The 22,971-nt window shown below is 34.8% G+C and overlaps 2 protein-coding genes across 3 annotated transcripts in view; one reads left to right on the forward strand and one right to left on the reverse strand.

The window, feature by feature from the left end:
* The window catches only part of UGGT2 (UDP-glucose glycoprotein glucosyltransferase 2), a 146,552-nt gene extending 140,743 nt beyond the window's left edge, over positions 1-5,809 (reverse strand). Inside the window, exons 1-2 of one of the 2 annotated variants that reach the window (XM_006913820.3) lie at positions 5,480-5,809; positions 973-1,055 (exon numbers count right to left, since the gene is read on the reverse strand). In XM_006913820.3, the coding sequence (XP_006913882.1) occupies positions 973-1,055; positions 5,480-5,634 (238 nt within the window). In that variant the 5' untranslated portion in view covers positions 5,635-5,809. The remainder of the gene's footprint in view (positions 1-972; positions 1,056-5,479) is intronic. The other variant, XM_015590887.2, reaches the window with a different exon arrangement.
* Positions 5,810-5,997: 188 nt separating this feature from the next.
* HS6ST3 (heparan sulfate 6-O-sulfotransferase 3) overlaps positions 5,998-22,971 on the forward strand; it is a 606,078-nt gene continuing 589,104 nt past the window's right edge. The window contains exon 1 of the mRNA XM_015590873.2: positions 5,998-6,094. Within this exon, the coding sequence (XP_015446359.1) occupies positions 5,998-6,094 (97 nt within the window). The remainder of the gene's footprint in view (positions 6,095-22,971) is intronic.

Raw genomic sequence — 22,971 nt, forward strand, 5'->3', positions numbered from 1 at the left:
TTCATCTTTATATTCCCAATATCTAAAGCTCCTCTCATGATTCAAATGATTGTTAAATAATAAGCTTTTCAGTAAAATTTTTTTGAAAGAACTAATTACTTGTTTTTGGAAATATTTCAATTGAAATATATCATTTAAACCTGTCTCATCATAAAATTGCTGAACTCCAAGGCAAGAGGAGCCAAATAGCCTCTAGTAAATGAACACTTAAAACAATCAAAACTGTTATTTATCTTACATTTACACTCAGGAATAAAATCATAAACTATTTAATCACTGTAGTAAAATGTTTTCTCTATGTCTGAAAGGCTAAAGAATTCCCTCTTGAGGGATTCCATGTTAATATCATTTATTCTGTTCTCTGTAGAGACAGAAAAATGAGCATTCTTTATTATAATAAGTAACCTTTTAGCCTCTGCTGCTAAAATCTAATTTCAGTATCTTTACTCTTCTGACCCTCTCTAAGAAACACATTAACACTTATGCATTCTAAAGATGTATGTATACATGTATACACGCACATACACATACACACACACACACTCATGTTAAAAACGTAGGAATGACTAACTCCATTTCCAGGTAGTGAAACAAAAGCATATAGTTACCTGACTTTTCAGAGAAAGTGTTTTGGCAAAAACAAACACACACACAATATCATCAGATGCAAAATACTATTTCAAGAAATCTAGGTAAAAAGTAAACCACAATTCAACAATATCTATATCTTTTTGATAATAATGCAATATCTAAATACTGCTAATTAAATGAGCTTTCTTATAATAAAGTATAAAACCCTTATATTTTTGAAAATGAATGCTTAATGCTTAAAAGTTTCCATTAAAACATCTTTTCAAATTTAATATTCAGATTTATTAATCCCATTAAACCTCTGCCATTGAAAACAATAAAAATATCCAACGTGTGCACATACACACAAATCTTACCAGTTAAAATATGCATATCACGTACCTGTTTGCTTATAAATTGCTAATTCTTTTACAGTGTCCAAAAACTGCCAAAATTTTTCATTACTTTCTTCTGCCATAAATTCACTATTAAAAAAATAAAAGTAATCAGTTAATAGATGAAAATAAAAGATGGCTCAGAAAATATAAACTACACTTTAGAACCAAACTATAACTTATGGTTAAAACAAAATCTCTAAAAATTAATGTCAAATTACTGCTTTCTATTTAATATAAAGAAAGAAAGAAAACAAATTGATGATTCTTACCTGAGGTATCAGTCTCAACTATAAGCATATAATTACGACCAGAACAGACTACATGAGAAATTATTTTTGGCTTTTCCTCATTATTTGCTACACTGAAAAAACGGATATTTTGTTTCTCCATGTGAAATGCCACTGAGAAGTATAATGTAAAGGTAATGAAGAGAGTATTATTTTAAGGTAAAAAGTAAAAAAATAAAAGATTGCCTTTTTTCACAAAAATTAATTCTATGAACACTTTTAAGTCATATTTATTATTTTATTTAGTTACTTATTTGTATAGCCTTTTTATTATTTAAAGCAGACAATATCGTAATAAAAAAATTAATAAAAAGTGGTGTATTGCATTAGGTCTATGGCCTTAAAGGCAATAGAAACTTCATTTTTCTACACAGTGTAGGTAAGAAAAAATAGCCAAAGCCATATAAAACCTTTGGACATGATTAAATAAAACTTATTTGGTCCTGTCAAAGGACAAGACACCTGAAACAAACAGATTTAACTATTTAAACTAGAAAGGAAACAGCCACCAAACAGAAGTATAGATTCTTTGTCACTGCCCATCTTATCTCTAGCCTTGGTAAACTTAAACTAATGCTTTAAGGATATGTATAGGGAGTACTGAGGACATCAAAGACACAAGCATAGGGAGTACTGAGGACATCAAAGACACAAGCAGAGTGACCAATTCCTATGATTCTGAGATGATCACTAAAGGGAGAAAAGGGGGTGAGAAAACTTAATTCATCGACATAAACATGACAAGCATATGAATTAAAGCAATAACTTCAAAACAATTCTTGTTATTAATGGTGTTCAATTCAATGGCATAAAAAGAGCTAAAAGCAAACAATGGGAACAATAGGATGTGACCCGAAAAGGACAGGAATGTTACAAAACCTTAAGTAAGGAGCAACAGTTAATACCAAATCGACTTGACCAACCAACGACTGACATGCTCATAATACTGTACATCCATAGGTAAAAGACTTCTTCCATATGCCGGAATTTATACATCTAAGTATGGTCCTTCTAAGTGCTCACCTTAAGAAAATATTCACTTACACTTATTCACCTCCATTTGTACCAAAGCTCTAAGCGTTTTTGGAACTCTCCTGGAATTACTTCCAGGGGCAATTTGCCAGTAACTCATTATTAATCTTAGAAGAGGAAATATCCTTGAGACCATCTAAATTAGTTCCTCACCTTCCAAAAAATATTATCTTTGGTCAAAGTTTTTAGAAGGGAAAAACCAAAAAACTGGCATTTCCAATTTGTTTACTTGTCCTATATAACATTTAGCTCCCAATAATAATGTTTCCCCAAAAATTCTACCATAGAGAAAAAATTATTTCTATAGAGGGTGTTTTTATATGTACCAAAGAGCATGACAATAATTATAAATGGAATTCCAAAAAATATTTTCACCAAAAGCAACACCAGTGGAATAAATGCAGTTTAGATGTATAAGTTATGGTATATGTACTATAAAAAATTAGCCTCATCAGCCTATAATTATCCCTAGTAAATAGTACTTAATTATACTAATTTCCTTAGGCAGGGAACTTCCCTCATTCATCTTTGTTTCTGACACAGTGCCCATCATAAGGTCATGCTCAAATCAGGCACTCAAATGTTTATGCTGAATTAAAAATATATGATATATAATTGGGCAGTAAGAGAAATTTCAAGAATAATGCTTTAAACAAAAAATAAAAAAAAGAGCTTCCCAAACAGAAAGTATTGCTTTTCTTAACTTTCTATCTCCCAAGTTTCTTCAATTTATCCAATGCTCTTCAATTCTTCCTCTTCCACACTTATTCCTCCATAACTTTGCTGGTGTTCCTAAAATTCTGACTTAAGAGAAACATTAAAACCTGAAGATGAGCAGAATAATGAAGTCTAGAAAACAAAATTAAAAAGTGCACTCGTTAAAGAAACTATAGGCTTCTAGTCTGCTACACTGTCACAAAGAAGAAAGATTTGGTTCAGAAGGATGAAGTCAGGACAAGTAAATAAAAGGTGTAAAAAAAAGAGTATATAAAAGACCTGCTAACTATCTGTTCACAACAGAACAAGCAGGCACAAGCGATAACAGTGAGCAACAGGTCTGGATTACCTAAGCGGAGACCAGTTTCCACAAGTCAGGTATATTGCAGAGATAATTCTGATGGTGGTTTGAAGTATATAGTACCTTATATACATGGTCCCTTCCACTGAATCAACATTATTGAGCACCTACTTCTGTGTACTGAGCTTTGGGAAAAATGAATATGAAAAAGAAATACTCTTATTGCACCTAACGAACGAATATAGTGAGTCCTCATTAAATGTTGTAGATAAGTTCTTAGAAACTGTGACTTTAAACAAAATGACATATAATGAAACCAATTTAATTGATATAAACAAGAATTTCTATGGCATATTTCTGGTCATAAAAATATCACCAAACTTCTAAATGAAGACTCAAAATACTTCTAATATTAAAAGATAGAGGAAGGGGACATACTCTGAGCTAGAATAATTTGTTCAATAAAAGTTGTTTTATTACGACTGATACCACAAAAATACAAGGGATCATAAGATAATGCTATAAACAAACTGGACAACCTAGAAGAAATGCATAAATTCCTAAAAACATACAACCTACCAAGATTTAATCAAGAAGAAACATAAAATCTGAACAGACTGATAATAAGAAGATTGAATCAGTAACTAAAACCTCCAACAAACAAAAGTCAGGGACCAGAGAGCTTCACTGGTGAATTCTACCAAATATTTAAAGAATACGAATTCTTCTCAAACTCTTCCAGAAAACAGAAGAGGAGAGAACACTCCCAAACTCATTTTAACAGGCCAGCAGTACAAAACCAGACAAGGACACCACAAGAAAATTATAGGCCAATATCCCTGATAAGATAGATGCAAAAATCCACAGCGAAATATTAACAAATTGAATTCAGCAACACATTAAAAGGATCGTACACCACAATCAAGTGAAATTTATTCCAGGGAAGCAAGGATGGTTCAACATCCACAAAGTAAGCAATACAATACGCCACATTAACAAAATAAAGGATAAAAATATGAGAAAAATAAAAAGCAGCTGACAAAATTCAACATCCATTCTCAACAAAGTGGGGACAGAGGGAACATACTTCAACATAATAAAGGCCATACATGACGAGCCCACAACTAAGACCATACTTGATGGTGAAAAGCTGAAAGCTTTTCCTCTAAGATCGGGAACAAGACAAAGATGCCCACTCTGCCACTTTTACTCAACATAGTATCGGAAGTTCTAGCCAGAGCATTAGGTCAATAAAACAAAATTAAAAGCATCCAAATTGGAAAAAAGTAAAACTGTCACTATTTGCAGATGACATATTACCTATAGAGAATCCTAAAGTTTCCACCAAAAAACTGTTGAAACTAATAAACCCATGCGGTAAAATTGCAAGATACAAAATCAATATACAAAAATCTGTGGCAGTTCTAACAATAACAAACCACCTGAAAAAGAAATTGAGAAAACAATTTCACTTACAACTGCATCAAAAAGAATACTGAAGAATAAATTTAACCAAGGAAGTGGAAGATCTGTGCACTAATCCTGTAAGATACTGGTGAAAGAAACTGAAGATAACACAAAGAAATGGAAAGATATTCTGTGCTCACAGATTGACAGAATTAATATTGTTAAAGTGTCAATATAACACGATGCAATCTACAGATTCAATGCAGTCTCTATCAAAATGCTAAAGGCACTTTTCTCAGAAATAGAACAATCCTAAAATTTGTATGGAACCACAGAGGACTCCAAAGAGCCAAAGCAATCTTGAGACAGAACAAAGATAGAGGTATCATGCTTTCTGATTTCAAATCTTGTCCACACGAAGTCCACATTAACTGAAGTGCTTGTGTTGAACGCCACACTCCACCACTCATTCTTCCCTTTTCCCTTCGTGAATGCTAATCAAATCCAAAAGAATTAAAGAAAATCTCGAAGTTTTAAAAACCGCGGGCGAGGCAAAATACGAACTGTGCGGAAAAGGGAATTTGCAAGTGAGTGCTTCGCACGGGGTAGAAGGGGAGGAGGTGATGCTCCGAGAGCCAAGCACGAGGGCACCTGGAGCAGCGGTGCAAGGACGGCGTCGGAGGAGCAGTCAGGGTCTCTGCGCGCCCCCAACCACGCCGGGCCCTCCCTCCGCGCTGGGCTCCGCAGAGGGTCCGGCCCGCACCCACCTGGCCTCCAGCAGCAGCGGAGTCTCGGGCCACTTCGCAGCCAAGCGGGCCGTCACCGACTTTGACTCGGAGGCCGTCCCGGAGCCGAGCAGCGAGAGCCACAGAATCGTGGACCCCAGGAGCAGCTGCACCAGGATGGTGGCCTTTTTTGCCATGGCACGGAGAGGAAGGCGCGAGACACTCGGACCAGGAGCCCAAAGCCCACAGCCGCCACGCTACAGCCGACTCCTCCCGACGCGCCGTCGCCCACTTCCGGCGGGGGGAGCTCGAGTCCGTTACTCTGGCCGGGGCCTGGCGTGTGCCGGGCGCATGCGCATCCAGCTCCCGCGCCCTCCGGGATCCCCCGCAAATGGACGCGGGCGAGACCTGAGCCACGTAGGTGCTGGCGGTGCGGGAATGTAGAGCCGCGTGGCTGATTCTCAGGCAGGTCCGCGACCGGTTCTCAGGCAGAGGCTGTGGACACCGGGCGAGCTCCCGGAGACCGAACTGGGATCGCGGCCGACTAAGGCTGGCTGGAGATGCCAAAATCTGGAAGCAAAGGCAGGAACCAGCAGGGACACTATCCACGTTTACAGAAGCGGAAAATAAGGCCTAAGTTCAAGCACCTACCTCGCGGTATTCTAAAATTTTATTGTAAATTAGAGTCACCTGGTAGAGCTGGATGCCCAGATCATACCACGCAACATTACGGGGGGACCTTTAGGGGTGAGATTTGAGCATAAATAGTATTTAATATTACCCGCCCCTTCTCCCGTGATTCGGGTGTTGCAATTATGTTAGAAAATCAGTGACCTGGAGAGCTCGTTAAAACACCAGGTGCTGGGCCTCATCCCAATGTGTCTGATTCAGTAGGTCTGGTGTGGGGTCCAAGAATTTTCATTTCACGTCTAACAAATTCCCAGGTGGTGATGATTCTGATGGCCGCGGTCCACGCTTCCAGCCTTTGCTCAAAAATGGTCAACAGACCAGCAGCTTCAGTATCAACTGTGAGCTCATTAAAAATATACAGTCTCAGGCCTCATCTCAGACCTACTGAATCTGAATTCCCAATTTAACAGGAACACCAGGTTATATTTTGAGCATTCAAGTTTAAGAAGAGCAGGAAGAGCTGTTTTAGAGGATTACAGGTGAAATGCATAGGAAATTGATAGTCGTCTTTGTTATTATCAGCCCAAATCACATACTGTGTTTGAGTCTCGATTTTCAACCAAGGACTGGCAGACCTCAAAGCTCATCATATACCCCATCAGGCTCTAAGACAAAACCTTGCAACAGAGTTAACTGGCTTTCCAGCACATATGATTCATCAAGCAAAATATTTAGTTTTGTTTAGCTGGGCAGAGGTGGAGCTTAAGATTCTGGATCCTATTCAGGAATTATTTTTTTCCTACTCAGAAGAGAATAAATTTATTATAAATATTAAAATATATGGTAAAGAGAAGCAGCAGCTGGGAAAAATAGGGGATACACTGATCCACTCTTTTCCCCCCATTACTCCCTTGCACTATAGGGAATCTAGATCCGTTGAAGTTGCCAAAAGTAAGCACCTGACATTTTCATTTCCTCTTGTTTACTGAGTATATACCTTTCCTTAGAAGACCTTGCTCTGGAAATTCTGGTCAGGTCTCAATTTCTACGTTTAGCCTTCATTTTCCAATTTCTCCCACTTGGTATGATCTAACCTTCCTTTAAATTCTCATAAGCTCTTTATTTTAACTGTCATATACACTTATAATTCTCACTTCAGAATTTGAATACAGTACTTATTTATTTCTCCCACTAGAGATGGTATATTCCCTGAGGGCTCATGCTTTATTCATTTTTAACATCCCTTGCAGAACCTAGCTCAGTACATGTCATTGGGGCTCGATAAATATTGAAGAGTCCTTGTTTTATGGATAACTAGGCAGAAAGCTAAGGCAGATAATAAGGAGCTTCATTTATGTCAATAGAGCATAACAGAAAAACTGTATTATGAATTTTTCAAAAGTATTTGCTTTAATTAATTTCTCATTTCTACTTATTTTTGGAATGAATTTTTGACTGAAATTGTGGAATGAAGGAAAGAAAATCTTGACAGTGAATGTCTTAAATGTTAGCATTTATATGATGGGTTGAAAATTTCTTAAATGATTTGCCTATAAAAAGTCACAAAAAATACACTATTAAAGGACACTACTAAAACATGTTAATATACATTTCAGGATATTTGAGTTCAGAATATTGAGGAGTGCTACATTTCTTTTTTAAAGAGAATAAAATTAATCCAAGTTCATTTATTTATATTATTATACATTTTAGCTTACATAGTATTTTCCTAGAAATGTAAGTGGGTTTGAAATAGTCCTAAGATTGGTTCATTCCTGGGTTTGTATCCTTATCTGCAAACAAAAGAAAGAGTAGGACTGGCTGATACTTAAGTGGTAAGGGAGGTTATTGAGAGAGGATGTGACTGCTGGTTAACCTGAGAGCTGGACCCAGGCAATCAGAGGCCCCTTACCCACTCTCCCATCCTTGGAATGTACATTCCACCCACTTCTCCCATGTGAGGAGCTACTTCAAGGAAGCAGCCTTGAGAAAGTAATGATATTGATACCATCTGGATTGTGTATGTGACTAAACCCTGTTAAAGCCTCTATAGAAACTCTTAGGTTTCTGGTGACGGGTGCAAAGATCTACTTGTCTTACAGCTGCCCAAGATAAGACTCATATCTAAGTTCCTTTGCTTATTAAACCTGCCATCTACCAATCTGGAGTGGACTGCTTCTTTCTTTGGTCTCTCATTGCCCTCTGTGTATGGGTCCAGTTTCAAATTCCACCAGGGAGAACTTCCAAGGTATTGAAGCAACATTAAAGTCTCTTCCATATGTCATTTCTATGTAAAGATAAAAAAATTAAAATGCAAATTTTGAGTAGCTCAGCAAAGGTCACTCAAGTTAGAGGAGCAGGAAAGCATTCTAACATCCATTATCAATAACCCTTTAATACGGATTGTCTATGAAATGAATGTAGTTCAGGGACATGATTGTACTTTAATATTTTTTAGCAAAATGTTATTCAAAGTTATTCATATTGGAGTAATATGAATGAAAATTGATGATGATAGCAGTTTTCACTGTATGTGGAAGAAGTGATTAATGAGTGCTTTATAATAAGAATATTGTATTTAATAGAATAAATCATCTTGAATATTTTTAGGTACAGGATGGACTGTATTAAATGAAAATAGTGATGCTATGTGAGGATAAAGTTACTGCCAAATTATCATATAGTATAATAAAACTTTAATTTTCTCCACCTAAATAAAGTCTCACAGTTGAAATGGCTTTTTCAAAATACCACCCTGTAGGTCTTCCAGGTTTTCTCTACTATAGGAAAGAATCTATTCTTACTTTTAAATTTGAATATCTTAAATCCACAAAAGTATCCTACTCTTCATTCCAGTTGAGAAGAATTTATAGATTTGTTATATTTGTTATATTTCTACTCCGTAGGCAAGATTATACTCAAAACATAATCAAATGAGTAATGGTTTTGTTTTGCTTACTTAAGTGTCAGTAAATTTGATGTTATAAATTTGTGTGTTTTATTTAAAATAGACTACAAATGTATAACTCAGTTTGATGAAACTTTTTTAGTGTAGTTTGTCACAGTGACTTTCGAATAGCAAATTAAGCGTGTGAGATATATAATTTTAAATCAATCATTTGGGATGATATAAGAACTTGAAATCTGCTATTTAACAACAACCTTCTATACTTACATACATGGTCACTATTTTATAATTATGCATTCAAAAGTTGCTAAGTCACTATACTGATGCTTCTATTATTTGTTTTGTTTCTTCAACAAAACACATAGGACTAAAACATATTGGTGGAAGACAAACATATGTTCTGATTTTACATCTTCTAATAGAGGTTAGTATAGTTAGTTATGTGCAAACTCATTAATTCATTCAAAACATATTGTATATCATCTGTGGGAAGCTGACTGTATCACATATTGTAAAAAAATACTGAGATGAATAAAATGGTTAATGTCTTCAAAGGGCTTACAGTGTAGTAAGGACATAAGAACATATACTAATAAATTATTTCTGAGAAAAGTTAATTCTATGGAAGTCCAGAAGAGAAAGACAAATTGTAAAGAAATCTTATTGAACAAATAAATGAACAAACAGCTTTAGTGAATTTTCTCATTAAAATTATTTACTGACATTAAATCTAGCACTTTGTGAAGCTGTACAAATTCTTTCAGTCTCTAGGAAAGCATCTGAAAAGTGCCGTCATTATTATCAGCAACAAAAACAAGCATTTGTAGAGCTGTTGTGTTACATTTGTGTCATGAAACATGGTCTCGAACCCAAGAGACTTTTTCATGTGGTTGAGAAGGTTGTTTAGTACATAAAAAGTGAATTATAATGAATTTTACGTGATGAGATCTAAAGGACTGGCATGTTACAATAAATATGACAGGAAGTAAAGGAGAAGGCAGTCTCAAGAAAAGCCTTGCAGAATAGGTGGTGTGACTATGCTTTGAAGGACGTATAGATGACTAAGATGACAGCTCTGCCATTGTAGCATTAATGCAGCCATAAACAAATATCTTAACAAATACGACACTGAATTTCCTATTTTTATATATCATAAAATATTACCCTTTTGCTTTTTTCAATTAAAAAATGTAAAAACAATTTTGAACTCACAAGCTATACATATATGACCAGGGGCCACAGTATGCCAACTTCTGCTCTAGAAAAGTTTTGCAGGAAACCCATATAAAAAAGCTTATAGAATTATTGTTTGTAATAACAAAATATTGGACGTAACTCACATGTCCACTGAAATACTAAACAGCAGTGACAATAAATGAGTCACAGCTATTAGATAAACATGGATGAATCTCAAAAAAATGTCAATGAAAAAACAAGTCACAAAAGAATACATATACTGAGTCTATTTCATAGAGTTCAAAAACAGATAGTACTAATGATAAACTTTTAGGGATACATGCAAACTCTAATGAAAGCAAAGAAATGATTAACACAAAATTCATTACATTGAATATCTCTTGGTGAGAAAAAGAAGATGAGATCAAAGATGGGCCCACAGAGAGCTTCAAAGATATTGATAATAGTCTACTTTTTTCCCACCAGTTTTATTGATATATAATTGACATAAGCACTGTATAAGTGACTTACATATGTTGTGAAATGATTACCGCAATAAGTTTAATTATCATCAATCATCTCATATAGATAACAACAACAACAACAAAATTGTTTTTCCCTTGTGTTGGAACTTAATTTGAATTTTCCTAATTGGTCAAAGTTATTTTTGAAACAAATTTTAGAATTAATTCCAGAGCTAATTTATGAGCTACTCAAGTAAATAATTTCCATATATGTATAAGTACAAGACACTTTGTTTTTGTCTCTCTATCAAAGCTTCACTTAGATTATTTCTCAATGTACCACTTAAGAGATTGATTTAGGCTGACAATATCAACAACCTCATAAGAGTAGCTTAAACTAGTAAGAAATTGTAATTTTTCTCTTGTGAAACTGGAAATAAGCAGCCTAGATCTGTTATGACAGCTCAAAGGTGCCTGATCTTTTGTGTCCTCTTTTTCTGCTATCTTTAAGGTGTGGATTTTAGCCTCATCATTATAGATGGCTCTTCTGTCCCCAGGCATCATTTATATATTCGCAGCAGGAGGAAGAGGAAAGAGAAAGGACAACAGGCAAAATTGGGGTGCCAATCGAGTTGGGTATATTTAATAAATTTTCCCCGAAGTCTTAGCAAATGACTTCTTCTGACCTCTCATTAGCTAGTTCTGGCCACCTGCCTACTCCTGCATGATGAGAGTCTGGAAAATATACACATTTTCCCTATTTCCCCCAACAAAATTGGGATTCTGTTACTAAAGAATTAGGGAGTGATGTGTTTAGTGTAGACAACTGGCTGTGTTTGCTACATCTATGCATCCTTTTTACATTCAGTGTTTCATTTTGAGGCAATGAATTAGGTTGTAAAAGAGAAGGAGTGAGATTCTAGAAGCCAGAAGTCAATTTGTAAGGCAATTATCAGGAAAAGGACTGTCTGCCATAAATAGATATCTTCTAGCCTAATATAAGTACCATAATGTGTGTTTAATTGGTTGAGGAATCTCTTGAAGGTCAAATGGCAGTAAGTTAAAACATGCTTTTATTTAGAAATATTATAATTCAAAATTACCAAAACATCAAAACTTAGTGTTGATGGTTATCTTGAATCTGTTATATTTGCAGCTGTAAGTACTAAAAATCACTTTGTCTAAAATTAGTTATATCAAGTATCATGAGCCAAGAAAATTTACATCATTTGTGTAATTTTGGTTTAAAAATCTCCTGACCCAGCAACTGATCTTAATATAATCAAATAATTCATTTTATTTCAAAAGCCATAACTTGATCAGTCTTGTCTAGTTAAAGGAAAACCTGAGTAATTCATTCTTCCCATTTACCTTCTCATCTGCTTCTGAGTGCATATTTCGCCTCTAGAAATAGGAAGAGGGGATTCTGGAAAAGAAAGAAATGTGTAGGCAGTTTAAGTAGCACATCAAATAGGAAATTTGTTTTTTGTGTATATTGTTTCAGATGAAGATATTGAAGCAGGCAGAGAGATGGGGAGAAAGTGAGAGGAGATTTTACAATGTTAGCAGACTTAATAAACCTTTTAATTTATTTTCATTTTTGTCTCCATTCCACTTTGGGTCCAATATCTTTTTGTTTTCTGTTCCCTCTTTTTTATTTCCCCATTCCACTGTTAATTTCATATTGTTCACTTTTAATTTAGTGTGAATGCATTTCTGAATGAAAGTTAGAGTTGCCAGAGCACTACTTGAAAGAGCTATTTGTTCTGTTTAAAGGTCATTCACTACTCTTAGTAGTTGCAACTACACTGGAAGAAAAAGGGACCTGGAGCACATCCTGAGAGGGCACAGGTTATTCTGCTTAATAAGTTCCCTGCTTTATCCATCCTTGGCTTCTATACTTTCCCCACTGTATTTCAGGCTTCTTTCTTCTCACCAAAACCTTTAGCTCAAATGTCCTGCTTTCTACTCCCAAACTGTATAACCACCCATTAGACTAGTCCTTTGGTCGCATGATTTTTTATTTTGAATCATTTGGCATCCAGAACATCTGGGGCCAAACTTTCTGCAAATAGGTGGGATGCATATGAATGTACTTCTCAAAAACCGCTTAGAAAGGAGCTAGGCAGTAGGTAAATATGGATCAATAGATAGGTATGACTCGCTGGAGAACATCATCAGTCAAGCCCGGCAAAATCTCCTGACAGTTGGCTCCTAGGAAGCTGGATTCAGGATTTAGGTATTTCGGTGAATTATATTAATATTTTAACACATGTGATTATAATAGTGAAGATTAAACTGCCAATGTGGACACTTTATGGGTACTCAAAAAAAAAAAAACAGAGATGATAATAACTCTAAGAACAATGGCATGGACTTACATAAACTTCTGACTGTTTCTTATTTCATTGTAGTGTATCACAAGAAGTTACGTAAAACTACATTAAATAAAATAATATGTATAAAATGCCTTGTGCATGCCCAGTACATCGTAGGCACTAAAATGCAAATATATGATTAATTACATTATTGTATTATATATTGATAATTATAAATATTTCTTATTTAATGCATTATATTATTTTATCAGTAATAAGTGCTTTATGCAATTACCTTTAAGCTTTCTATTGTTATAACTTTAGTGTTCACATAGCAGAGTTTTCTATTTATACATTTCCCAAACTGGTAGGAGCGTTAGTGTGGATATTTATTAAATCCTACTGAGAATTTTAAGTCATATCTTCACCTAAAATTTATGTTCTAAGATTCTATAATTAGAAATGTCAGAATAAATTCTGCCACTAACCCAGAAGGTGTCTCTTTGCCTACTAGTTTCTCTGCTGTTTTGTCTGGATTTATATTTAGGCATTTGGCTTTCATTTTTATCTCTAATTCAGCCAGGCTGGAAGAGTTGAATAGTAATACCAGCTGGCATAGAGTTGAGCCTGTATCAGCATATTGATGTCCCTGAATCAGCATATTGATGCTAGTGACACCAAAATGTCTCTCTGTCTCACTAAACTGCCTCACATAGGCATTAAACAAGTGTGATGACAAAAGAGAGCTGACAGGAATCATTCCCTAGAGTAGATGAACTGTTGCCCATTGGAAGAGAAAATGTTTCACAGGGAGGTGGTATATTATCACAATGACATGAAACAAATCCGTAGATCCCAACTATCCATAATAAATAATGAATATGTGACTTTTTGCTGGTTGTCAATGATTAACTATTGAGACCAGAACAATTTTGATTCTGAAAACCAAACTCACCATGATGAAGAGGTTTAAAAAAACTAAAGCTATTGCTCAATCCTGGTACGAAGATAACTAGCTAATCAATTCTTTTTTATTTAATTAACTTTTTGATTAAAGAAAAACATGTACACACAAAGGTGCCCTATCATACTTGTACAGTTCAGTGAATTTTCATACATTTATCACTAACACTTATGTAACCTTCACCAAATTCAGAAAATAATACACATTGGCAGTACCCCTCCTGCCTCCTAACAGTCATTATTCACTGCTTTCTCCCCAAAGTTAACCACTAACCTAAATTCTTGCACAATAAATTAGTTGTATTTGTTTTTGAACCATAAGTCTATGCTATTCCTGAGAGTGATTTTTAGTGGAAAGTGTATTATCAGACATATGATAGAAAAGTTAATATGTAGAATAATCTTGAGCCCAGAGACCAAGAAAAAGATGGTGGAAATAGCTCAGGTAAGAGAGAATGTGGAGTCAAGACAAAAGAGTAGGCCTAGAAAAAAGAAACAAACTGCATGTCCAATTCATATGAAGTATGAGAGATTCAGAATGACATAATATCTAGCTTAGATAACTGGATGGATGTGCTTCTATTCACCAAGAAGATGGAGCAGATCTTAGGGGAAAAGAGATGAGTTCAATGTTGAACATACTGAGTTTGAGGTATGATGTGGCAAGGTGATACATAAGATTCAAGATATTAGGAAGTCCATACAAAATCTTTGTTGATTGAATGTGTAAGGGAAAGACACATTAAAGAAATAATCATGGGAGTGATCATCCTCAGGACTGTGGCTTGGGCAAGTTGGCAATTACTGTTGACATTCATTGAGCCAGGAAAATTGATGAGTTTGGGAGATACTGAGTTTGAGGCACTTGTGAAGAATCCAAATAAAGATAAGTTATGGTTAGTTGGATATATGGATCTGCATTTGGATATATGGATCTTCAAAACTTGCATTTTTTTGAAGAAGATTAAAAATAAGATATTTAAAAATACTCTGGAAAGTTTAGAGTGCTCCACAGGCTATTAGCTATTATTTTTTGTTGACTCAGTTTAAAAAGGCTGTGACAGTGATATCCTACTAGTTCATGATTAATTGCTGGAAGAGAACATCATTTGTGGTTTTGCGGAGGTAAAAGAAGACATCAGCATTTTGTCACTGATAACAATGGCATTGTGCCAGTCTTAGAAGCCATTTCAGCCATTATTCATCAGAAATGATTCACCTAAATTCTTAACTCTGAAGCAATTCAATTCTGTAAGACAGTTGTGGCACTACAATATGCCTTTAGTTGGCTCAATAATTGGTTAGAACTGAGGATTCTTCCATGGTCCAGAGTAAAAAGTCTTATTATCAAGACAAGTTCTTTGCTATGTTATAGAAAATAAGAATTGTCATCGCCTTTATTTTCTTTTCCCAGTGATTCACCTGGGAGCCAGGGAAGCACCAATAAGAAAGTAATGTAGTGCCTGAGTTTGAAGTTCTTGGACTACATACAAAAGGTCTGAGAAAGCTCTGTAAGGACATCACTGGATGTTTTCGACAAGTATCATATCTTTAAAACTCCTGAAGAGATTATTCTTCCTTTTAAAAGAGGATCCTGCCCTTGATGCTATAGTAAATATGGAACCAAGAAAATGTAGAACAACCTAGATGTCCATCAACAGATGAATGTGTAAAGAAGATACAGTGTGTGTGTGTGTGTGTGTGTGTGTGTGTGTGTGTGTGTGTGTAATGAAATATAATTCTGCCATGAGAGGGAAGGAAATCTTGACATTTGTGACAATATGGATAGATCTTGAAGGCATTATGCCAAGTGAAATAAGGCAGACAGAGAAAGACGAATACTGTATGGTATCACTTATATGTGAAATCTAAAAAGAAAAGAAAAAAGTCAAACTTTTGACTTTTTTCAAACAGAGTCAAACAGAGAGTAGAAAAGTGGCTGTCAGGGGGCTGGGTGGTGGGGGAAATAAGAGGTTGGTGAAAGGGTGCGAACTCTCTGCTATGAGGAAGGTCTGAGGGGCTAATGTAATACTTGGTGACTAGAGTTGATAACACTGTATTGTACAATAAAAATTCTTTAAGAGAGTAGAATTTAAATGGCATCACTAAAAAATAAAAGATAAGTATGTGAGGTGATAGATGTGTTAATAAAGTAGATGAGGGGAATTCTTTCACAATGTATATATACGTTGAATCATAATGATGTACATTCTAAATATCTTATACTTTTATATGTCGATTATACCTCAGTAAAAGAAAATAGAAAAAAAGAAGAACAAACTTGAAGAGGAATGATAGAGACAAGAGAACTAATTGATTCATTACACTAGTCATAATATACATTCACCAGGCCCTATGCTGAGTATTGGGCATACTAAGTATAAATATGTCTCTTCTCAGAATTCTTATAGATCAGTGGAGAGACAAACCTATAAATAATTATCATATAAAAATGTTAATTATGATAATGAAGATATAAGCAACACACAATAGAATAGGAGAGAGGAGAACTTAATATTTTTATTAAAAAGTGCTTCATAGCTAAAATGGTATTAAATAGGAATCGAGGGATGAATTGAAATAGGAATAGTCAGGAAAGCTCAAAGAGGATCTCACTACCCAAATTTATGATAATTTGAAATAAAAGATGTTAGTAATTAAGTATAGTACAACGAATAAAAAACAATTTCAGATCCATAGTGATACTCAAGAAAGAGAGGGGAAAAGGGATAAAAGTAGAGATAGTAGGAGAAAGAAAGCTAATAAATATAAGAAGGAATAATAATATTTCAGAAAACCATCATTTAAAACTCCCCATTTAATATTTGATTCAGACATGACTCATGAATAGATGCTAAAACCACTGGGTAAAATGTTTGGAGAATGTGATATTTGAACAGTACCAAAGTATCACCTGAGAGTTTACCTATTATTACAAAGGGAAAATTATATCTTTACAATAGAGTGATCTGGGGACACTGCCTTAACTGAGTGATCAAATTGAGCATCCCATAGAGTGAGACAAGGTGACGTCATATGCTTTATGATGAAGTATAATCAGATATACACAATATCACTTATGGAATAATTTGAGTCAAAGTGTTAAATCTGAATCTATTCAAACTTCAAAACCTAATTTCCAGTTTACGGAAAATACAGAGAAGAAAGAAAAAAGTTAAAAAACATTATGAAAAATAAACAAATTCAGGATGTGGGGACATTCTACAATAAAACTGGCCTGAATATTTGTAGGTTTATGTCTTATGGGGAAAAATGCTGTCCTAGATTAAAAGAGATTCAAGAGACATAACAAAATACAATGTGTAAGCCTTGATTGGATCCTTGTTTGAAAAATCAAATAGCTATTAAGGAAATTTTGGGAAAAATTGAGAGGAAATTTGACTATAAACTGGATATTTAGTTATATCACAAAATTGTTAATTTTCTTAGATGTGACAAAGAAACTGTATTTACATAGGAGAATAGACTTATTCTTAGGAGATCTATAAAATTTAAAATGTCTGTGACACACTTTCAAATGATTCAACAAAAAAGGTATATGTAATTGGCAACATGTTAAATTGTTGAAACTACAAGGAAGATTTATAGGATTTCATTGGATTATTTCAAGTGTCTTGCATTATTAAAATTTTTAAATAAAAAGTTAAAAATATTATAAGCTATCAGAGAACTTAAAATATTTGATCCTAACAAAATTATTTTGGTTCCATTTCTGCTTCGTAATGTTTATAAATAAACCACAACTCCTATCCAAAATTCTACTAATTTTCCTGCACAGGCATACTTAATGTTCCTTATATGATATCATGAGTGCACTATAGCATAATGACAAGGTATATGGGCTCTGGAGTAAGTTCTCTTGTCTCTGTTTCGAAATTCCATGAACAGGGACTTTGTTCTTTTCACTGTATGTTCCCAAGACCTAGAATACTATCTGGCCCATAAAGAGTGCTCAAATAATACCTTTTAAAAAACTTTTCATTTTGAAAACTTTTTAGACTTACAAAAAAGTTGCAAAAACAATGCAGAGTTCTATTTACCCTTTTCCCATTACCCATTGTCCCTAAATGTTAACATCTTACATTATCATAGTACGATGATCAAAACCAAGTAAATAACATTGAAAAATGCATAATCTACATTAAAAATACCTTGAATGAATAAATCTGTAGAATGGGCAAATTCATAGTTGCTACCTCAAGCATATAACCCTTAGTAAGTGTTCACTATTATCTATATTAAATAGCATCGTTCTGATTATTTCTGCCCTTCTGAAGTTACTATGTAGAAGGAGCATAGGGACGACAATCTGATTTGAAGGGGCTTGAAGGTATGTTCAAATAGCAAGCATTATTTATATTTAGCTTTTAGTTTATTTGGCATTGCTGTCATGACTACCCTGTCAAATTGCTCAGATCCTGGATCACTCTAGATTTAGGCATAGCAGGGTGCCATCACCACTATGTGCTGCAAGAATTCATTTATTCAACATTTATTGAACTCCTACTACAAGCCCTGACCTACCTCATGGAGAGTCAATGATAAATTAACCAACCAACAAACCAAACAATCAACTAACCAAACAAGTAAATATACAAACAAACCAAACCAAACAAAAAACAAATACAAAATCTCTTCCCTTCAAGGAATTCAGTCCAGTTGGGGTGAAAGAAAAATAGCCAGTGATTAAAAATAACTGAAGTGCTCACAGAGTCACTTCTACAAGATCCCAACCAAAACAAGTATCAGGGAGTCAGGAGAAACTGCTGACACCAGTTAATAGAAATTACAGAAAATGACCAGAATTCTGAGAAAGTTGTACTCTGCCAACAAAACAAAGTGGTACCTCCTCAGAATTTGGAGTTTCATTATCTTGGAGGGATATTGCCTCAAAGATAAAGTCTTAAAGAGTCCTTTTCATGCTGGCCCAGGGCTTCCTGTGTCAAATCTATGGCTTGCTTTTTGATTTTGCTGTCCTAGACTCTTGATAACTGCCTGGTCTCTGTGGCCTGACATCAGAGGTTTTGGGACCTTAGCTAGTGCCAATGTTGGCCTGTATTACTATGACAAAATGGTTTTTAGTCCCTCCAAGAGCTGCCTAATAGTGTCTGAGCCCATCCCTGGCTCCAATCCTGTGTCCACTATGTGACAGCAAAATGCTCAACATGTCACCACAGAGTAATGTCTCTTAACGGACTTCTTTAGACTTTCTGTTCTTATTGTAGGAGATAGTTCTTTTCTTAACTTTCTGTAGATGGCTCTCTCATGCCATGTATAAATGGAGACTCAAGCAAAAACAAGACTCAAGCAAAACTCAGCAGTAACACTATTTTTCGTTTGTTGCTATTCAATGCACCACAGCAATTTCTGGGTGCAGAATTTCCAGAGAATTTGGGAGACACATATTGCCAAAGTTCCAGTATCATATTCAGCTTTTAACCAAATGAGGATTGAGGCTCATACCCCTATGAAAATCATCTACTCGTATATTTCAAATGCAATAAAACAAAAAACAAAATATATTAATAACTAAAACCAAAACATTTATCAGGCAATCAAAATATTTGATTCATGCTTTGGAAAATACAATAAATCACACTCTGATTATAGCATTTCAAATTGGTAGATTAAAAAGTCCCTTATGAATTAAATACTTTCTTCTCAAAAACATTGAGTCTACATAACAACTTATCATTTTCATGACTTTAAACAGCATTTAAGTTACGGTCATTTAATCATTGAGTCCATGCAATTGCTTATAGTGAGCACGACTATGGTGAACATACAAAAATTACTTTTCAGTAATGCAAGTTAACATCTTATATCTTTTCCTATTAATCTGAATATGTAAAATTTTTCAACTGAGTTCATTTACATGAGGTCATAATTATAAAACATCGAACAAAAGGCTTTTAAATTAATGCAAAATATGAAAGGCTCACATGAATGAATATGTGTAAAAAAATGCAGCCACAAGCTATTAAACATATAATTTAAATGATTTATTGCTTTTGGTTTTGATTTTTTTTCTCTCTGTTATAGAATCATTATGGGGGTCCCTTGAGTTCAATTATAATTATACACATACACATTATCATGTTTCACATATATATAGTACATATATAGTTTTTAACGCTGAACTAATGTAATAATGTATTTGCAAATTTAAATGTGTAAAATTCAAGTAATTAAAAGTTATGATTCCTGAAGAAACATTAATATACAGATAGTTATAAATCACTTCATTGTATGTTAAATTTATATCACAATACATCTTTCTGGCAAGGTGGATTTATAGTGTATGCGTGAATTCTTTAAATTTAATTACTTACATTCTTTAAGTAATAGGCATACACTTCTAATTTTAATAATTTTATTCTATGTTTAAAAGCTTTCTTTGTGTCCTGGACAGCTAATGTATAGACTTGTCAAATGCCTCAGTGGTGATTAGGACTGAAGGCTTTGCACAAAAACAGAGTAGGTAACTCATTAGAATAATTATATTCTCTCACTGATTTTTAGAGAAAGTTTAGCAGTTGGTAGAAAACATATTTTAAAAAGATGAAGATAAAAAAGCTAACGCATGTCAACAGGGGAATACTACAACAAGTATCCATAAAATTTTGTTCTCCGAGGTGGCAGTAAGGTATACCAGTTGCTAGAGTGGGACCTAAACAACCTTCTAGGTCAGTGTCTGTTATGCATTGAATTGTGTCTCTTAAAAAGACATGTTGAAGTCCTAATCCCTGAAACTAGTAATTGTGACCTTATTTGGAAAAAAGATCTTTGCAGATGTAATCAAGGTATGATGAGGTCATTAGGGTGGGCCCTAATCTGATATGGCTAGTGTCCTTGTAAAAAGAGAATACCACATGAAGACACAGATACACAAGGGAAGAACACCATGTGATGACGGCAACAGAGGTTAAAGTGCAGCAGCTGCAAGCTAAAAAATACCAAGAATTGCCAGCAAATGACCAGAGGCTAAGAAGAGGCAAAAAAGAATTCTCCTTTACAGTTTTCAGACACCTTGGTTTCTGACTTCTAGCCTCCAGAATTATGAGATGTACATTTCTGTTGCTTTAGGCCACTCAGTTTGTGGTGCTTTATTATGGGAGCCCTAGGAAATGAATCCGTCTCTATGAGTCACCTTAGTCATGTCTTTTGTTCTGTCATGAGGACTGGTTGTCTGACTTCTGAATTCTAATGTGGCTAAGCTACATTCTCCTTATTTCCATCTAATATGAAGTGAACTGACTCTTTGTTCCTTGCAACCAAAATATCAGCATCAATTGGAACAGGAGGGAGTTGTATGCAACAGGAAATGAAGGACAAGTGCAATTGGTTATGGTGAGGAGGCAGGGTAATGGGCAATGAGAGTTCCTCCATGTCATGGTTGAAGTGCTGGTAGCCTGCACTTTGTGGTGATGGAAGAATTAATTAGGCCATAAGTTTAATTATCATAAGACAATTCCCCAGATACTTAAATAATATATCCACCAAAGGCAAATTTGGGGGGAGGGGGGTTGTAACTCTTTAAACTAGGTCCAAAAAAGCCTGTAAAATTGTAGGGTCTACTGATTCCTGATTAGCCCATATCTCCATGCAAAGATTTAGGGAATAATCAGCAGAGTTTGAGATCCAAATACTGAGAAAATCTGAGAAATAGGAGAGGTCCAGTTTTATGTTATGGGTATTTTACTGGAATTTAAAATAATAAAAAAATAACAGCACTCAGCTTATTATGACTCAGGCAAAAAAGAAAAAGAAAAAATTAATTATTTGAAATGCCAAAGAATGTATTAAGGATTATATGTATGAACATTTAAGCATAAAATTGGAATAAGATTTATGCTAAAGGCCTCATGTTCTCCATTGAATGTGATCTGTTGGACCAATGAAAGACTTGTCCCTACAGAAATTTTATTATTTTAATGAGTGTTTTGCTGAAATGTCCCACCAGAGAATGGGACAAGAATCTAACATAATCCAATCTTTATGAATTTCACATTATAGCTTAAAAATGGAAAATGTCTTACTGAATCTAATACTTTGGAATTATTCATGACATTTATGGGGAAGAAAAATTTTTAAAAATATAAGGGGACAATGATCAAATACTTATCTGCTTTTTAACACTGCCTAAAAGAACTCACAGAATTCAGTTCCACCGTGTTTACCTAAAATACGCAGTCATTTTCCTCATGAGGTTCTAACTTTTCTAGACTATATATCCCTGGTGCTAGTCCATGCCTTAAATGGAGGATTAAAACAAAGATGGAAAACACCAGCATTGTCACATAACTTTGTCCCATTCTCTGAGTGAGAAAATATAATTGAATATTAGACCTAAGTTTACTTTGTAAGTTTGAGGAGCAGGGAAAAGAAAGAAGTCTCTGGTTTTCTCTTGGCGGAATATAAATCACCTCAATTTTTGCCCCTATACCAAACAAGCCAATAAACAAGGGAGCAAACATAAATACATTAAAAGCATCTGTGCTTCTTTGAGCATCTTTCAACATTATACAGAGATTAGTCCCACTCTAGACATGAGTGTTTTACTCTTTACTGAGGAAATGCAAAGTTTGGAAGATGCCAACTGGTGAAGTATAGGCGAGAGAGGGAAAGGGGAACAGTCTTTTTTCAAAGGTCAACTCTTCTAAACCTTTCAATCTCACGGTGGTATAGGGAGGACTATCTCTATGTTACAGAAGTGAAGATGTTTATTTACTCAATCAAGATCACTTAGCCAGTGACTGAGCCTGACTCTGTCTGACTCCTAGCCAGGTGATTTTTCTAGTACATCAACCAGGCTCTGTATTAAGAGAATATTTATTCGTGAATAAAGTGATTTTTGCTTAACAATTTCCATACATGTCCTGTTTTATTCAGATCCTGCAGCAGCTAAGACCCCTTTTCTTAGAATAACAACACACACACACACACACACACACACACACACACACACACACACACAAATGATAACAGTATGCTAATTGGTGATTCCTGGGTTTCCTAGGTGCCTTTGATATTCTTAATAAGTCAATTCTGCCA

Source organism: Pteropus alecto, unplaced genomic scaffold, assembly GCF_000325575.1.
Source record: "Pteropus alecto unplaced genomic scaffold, ASM32557v1 scaffold72, whole genome shotgun sequence".
Lineage (NCBI taxonomy): Eukaryota > Metazoa > Chordata > Mammalia > Chiroptera > Pteropodidae > Pteropus > Pteropus alecto.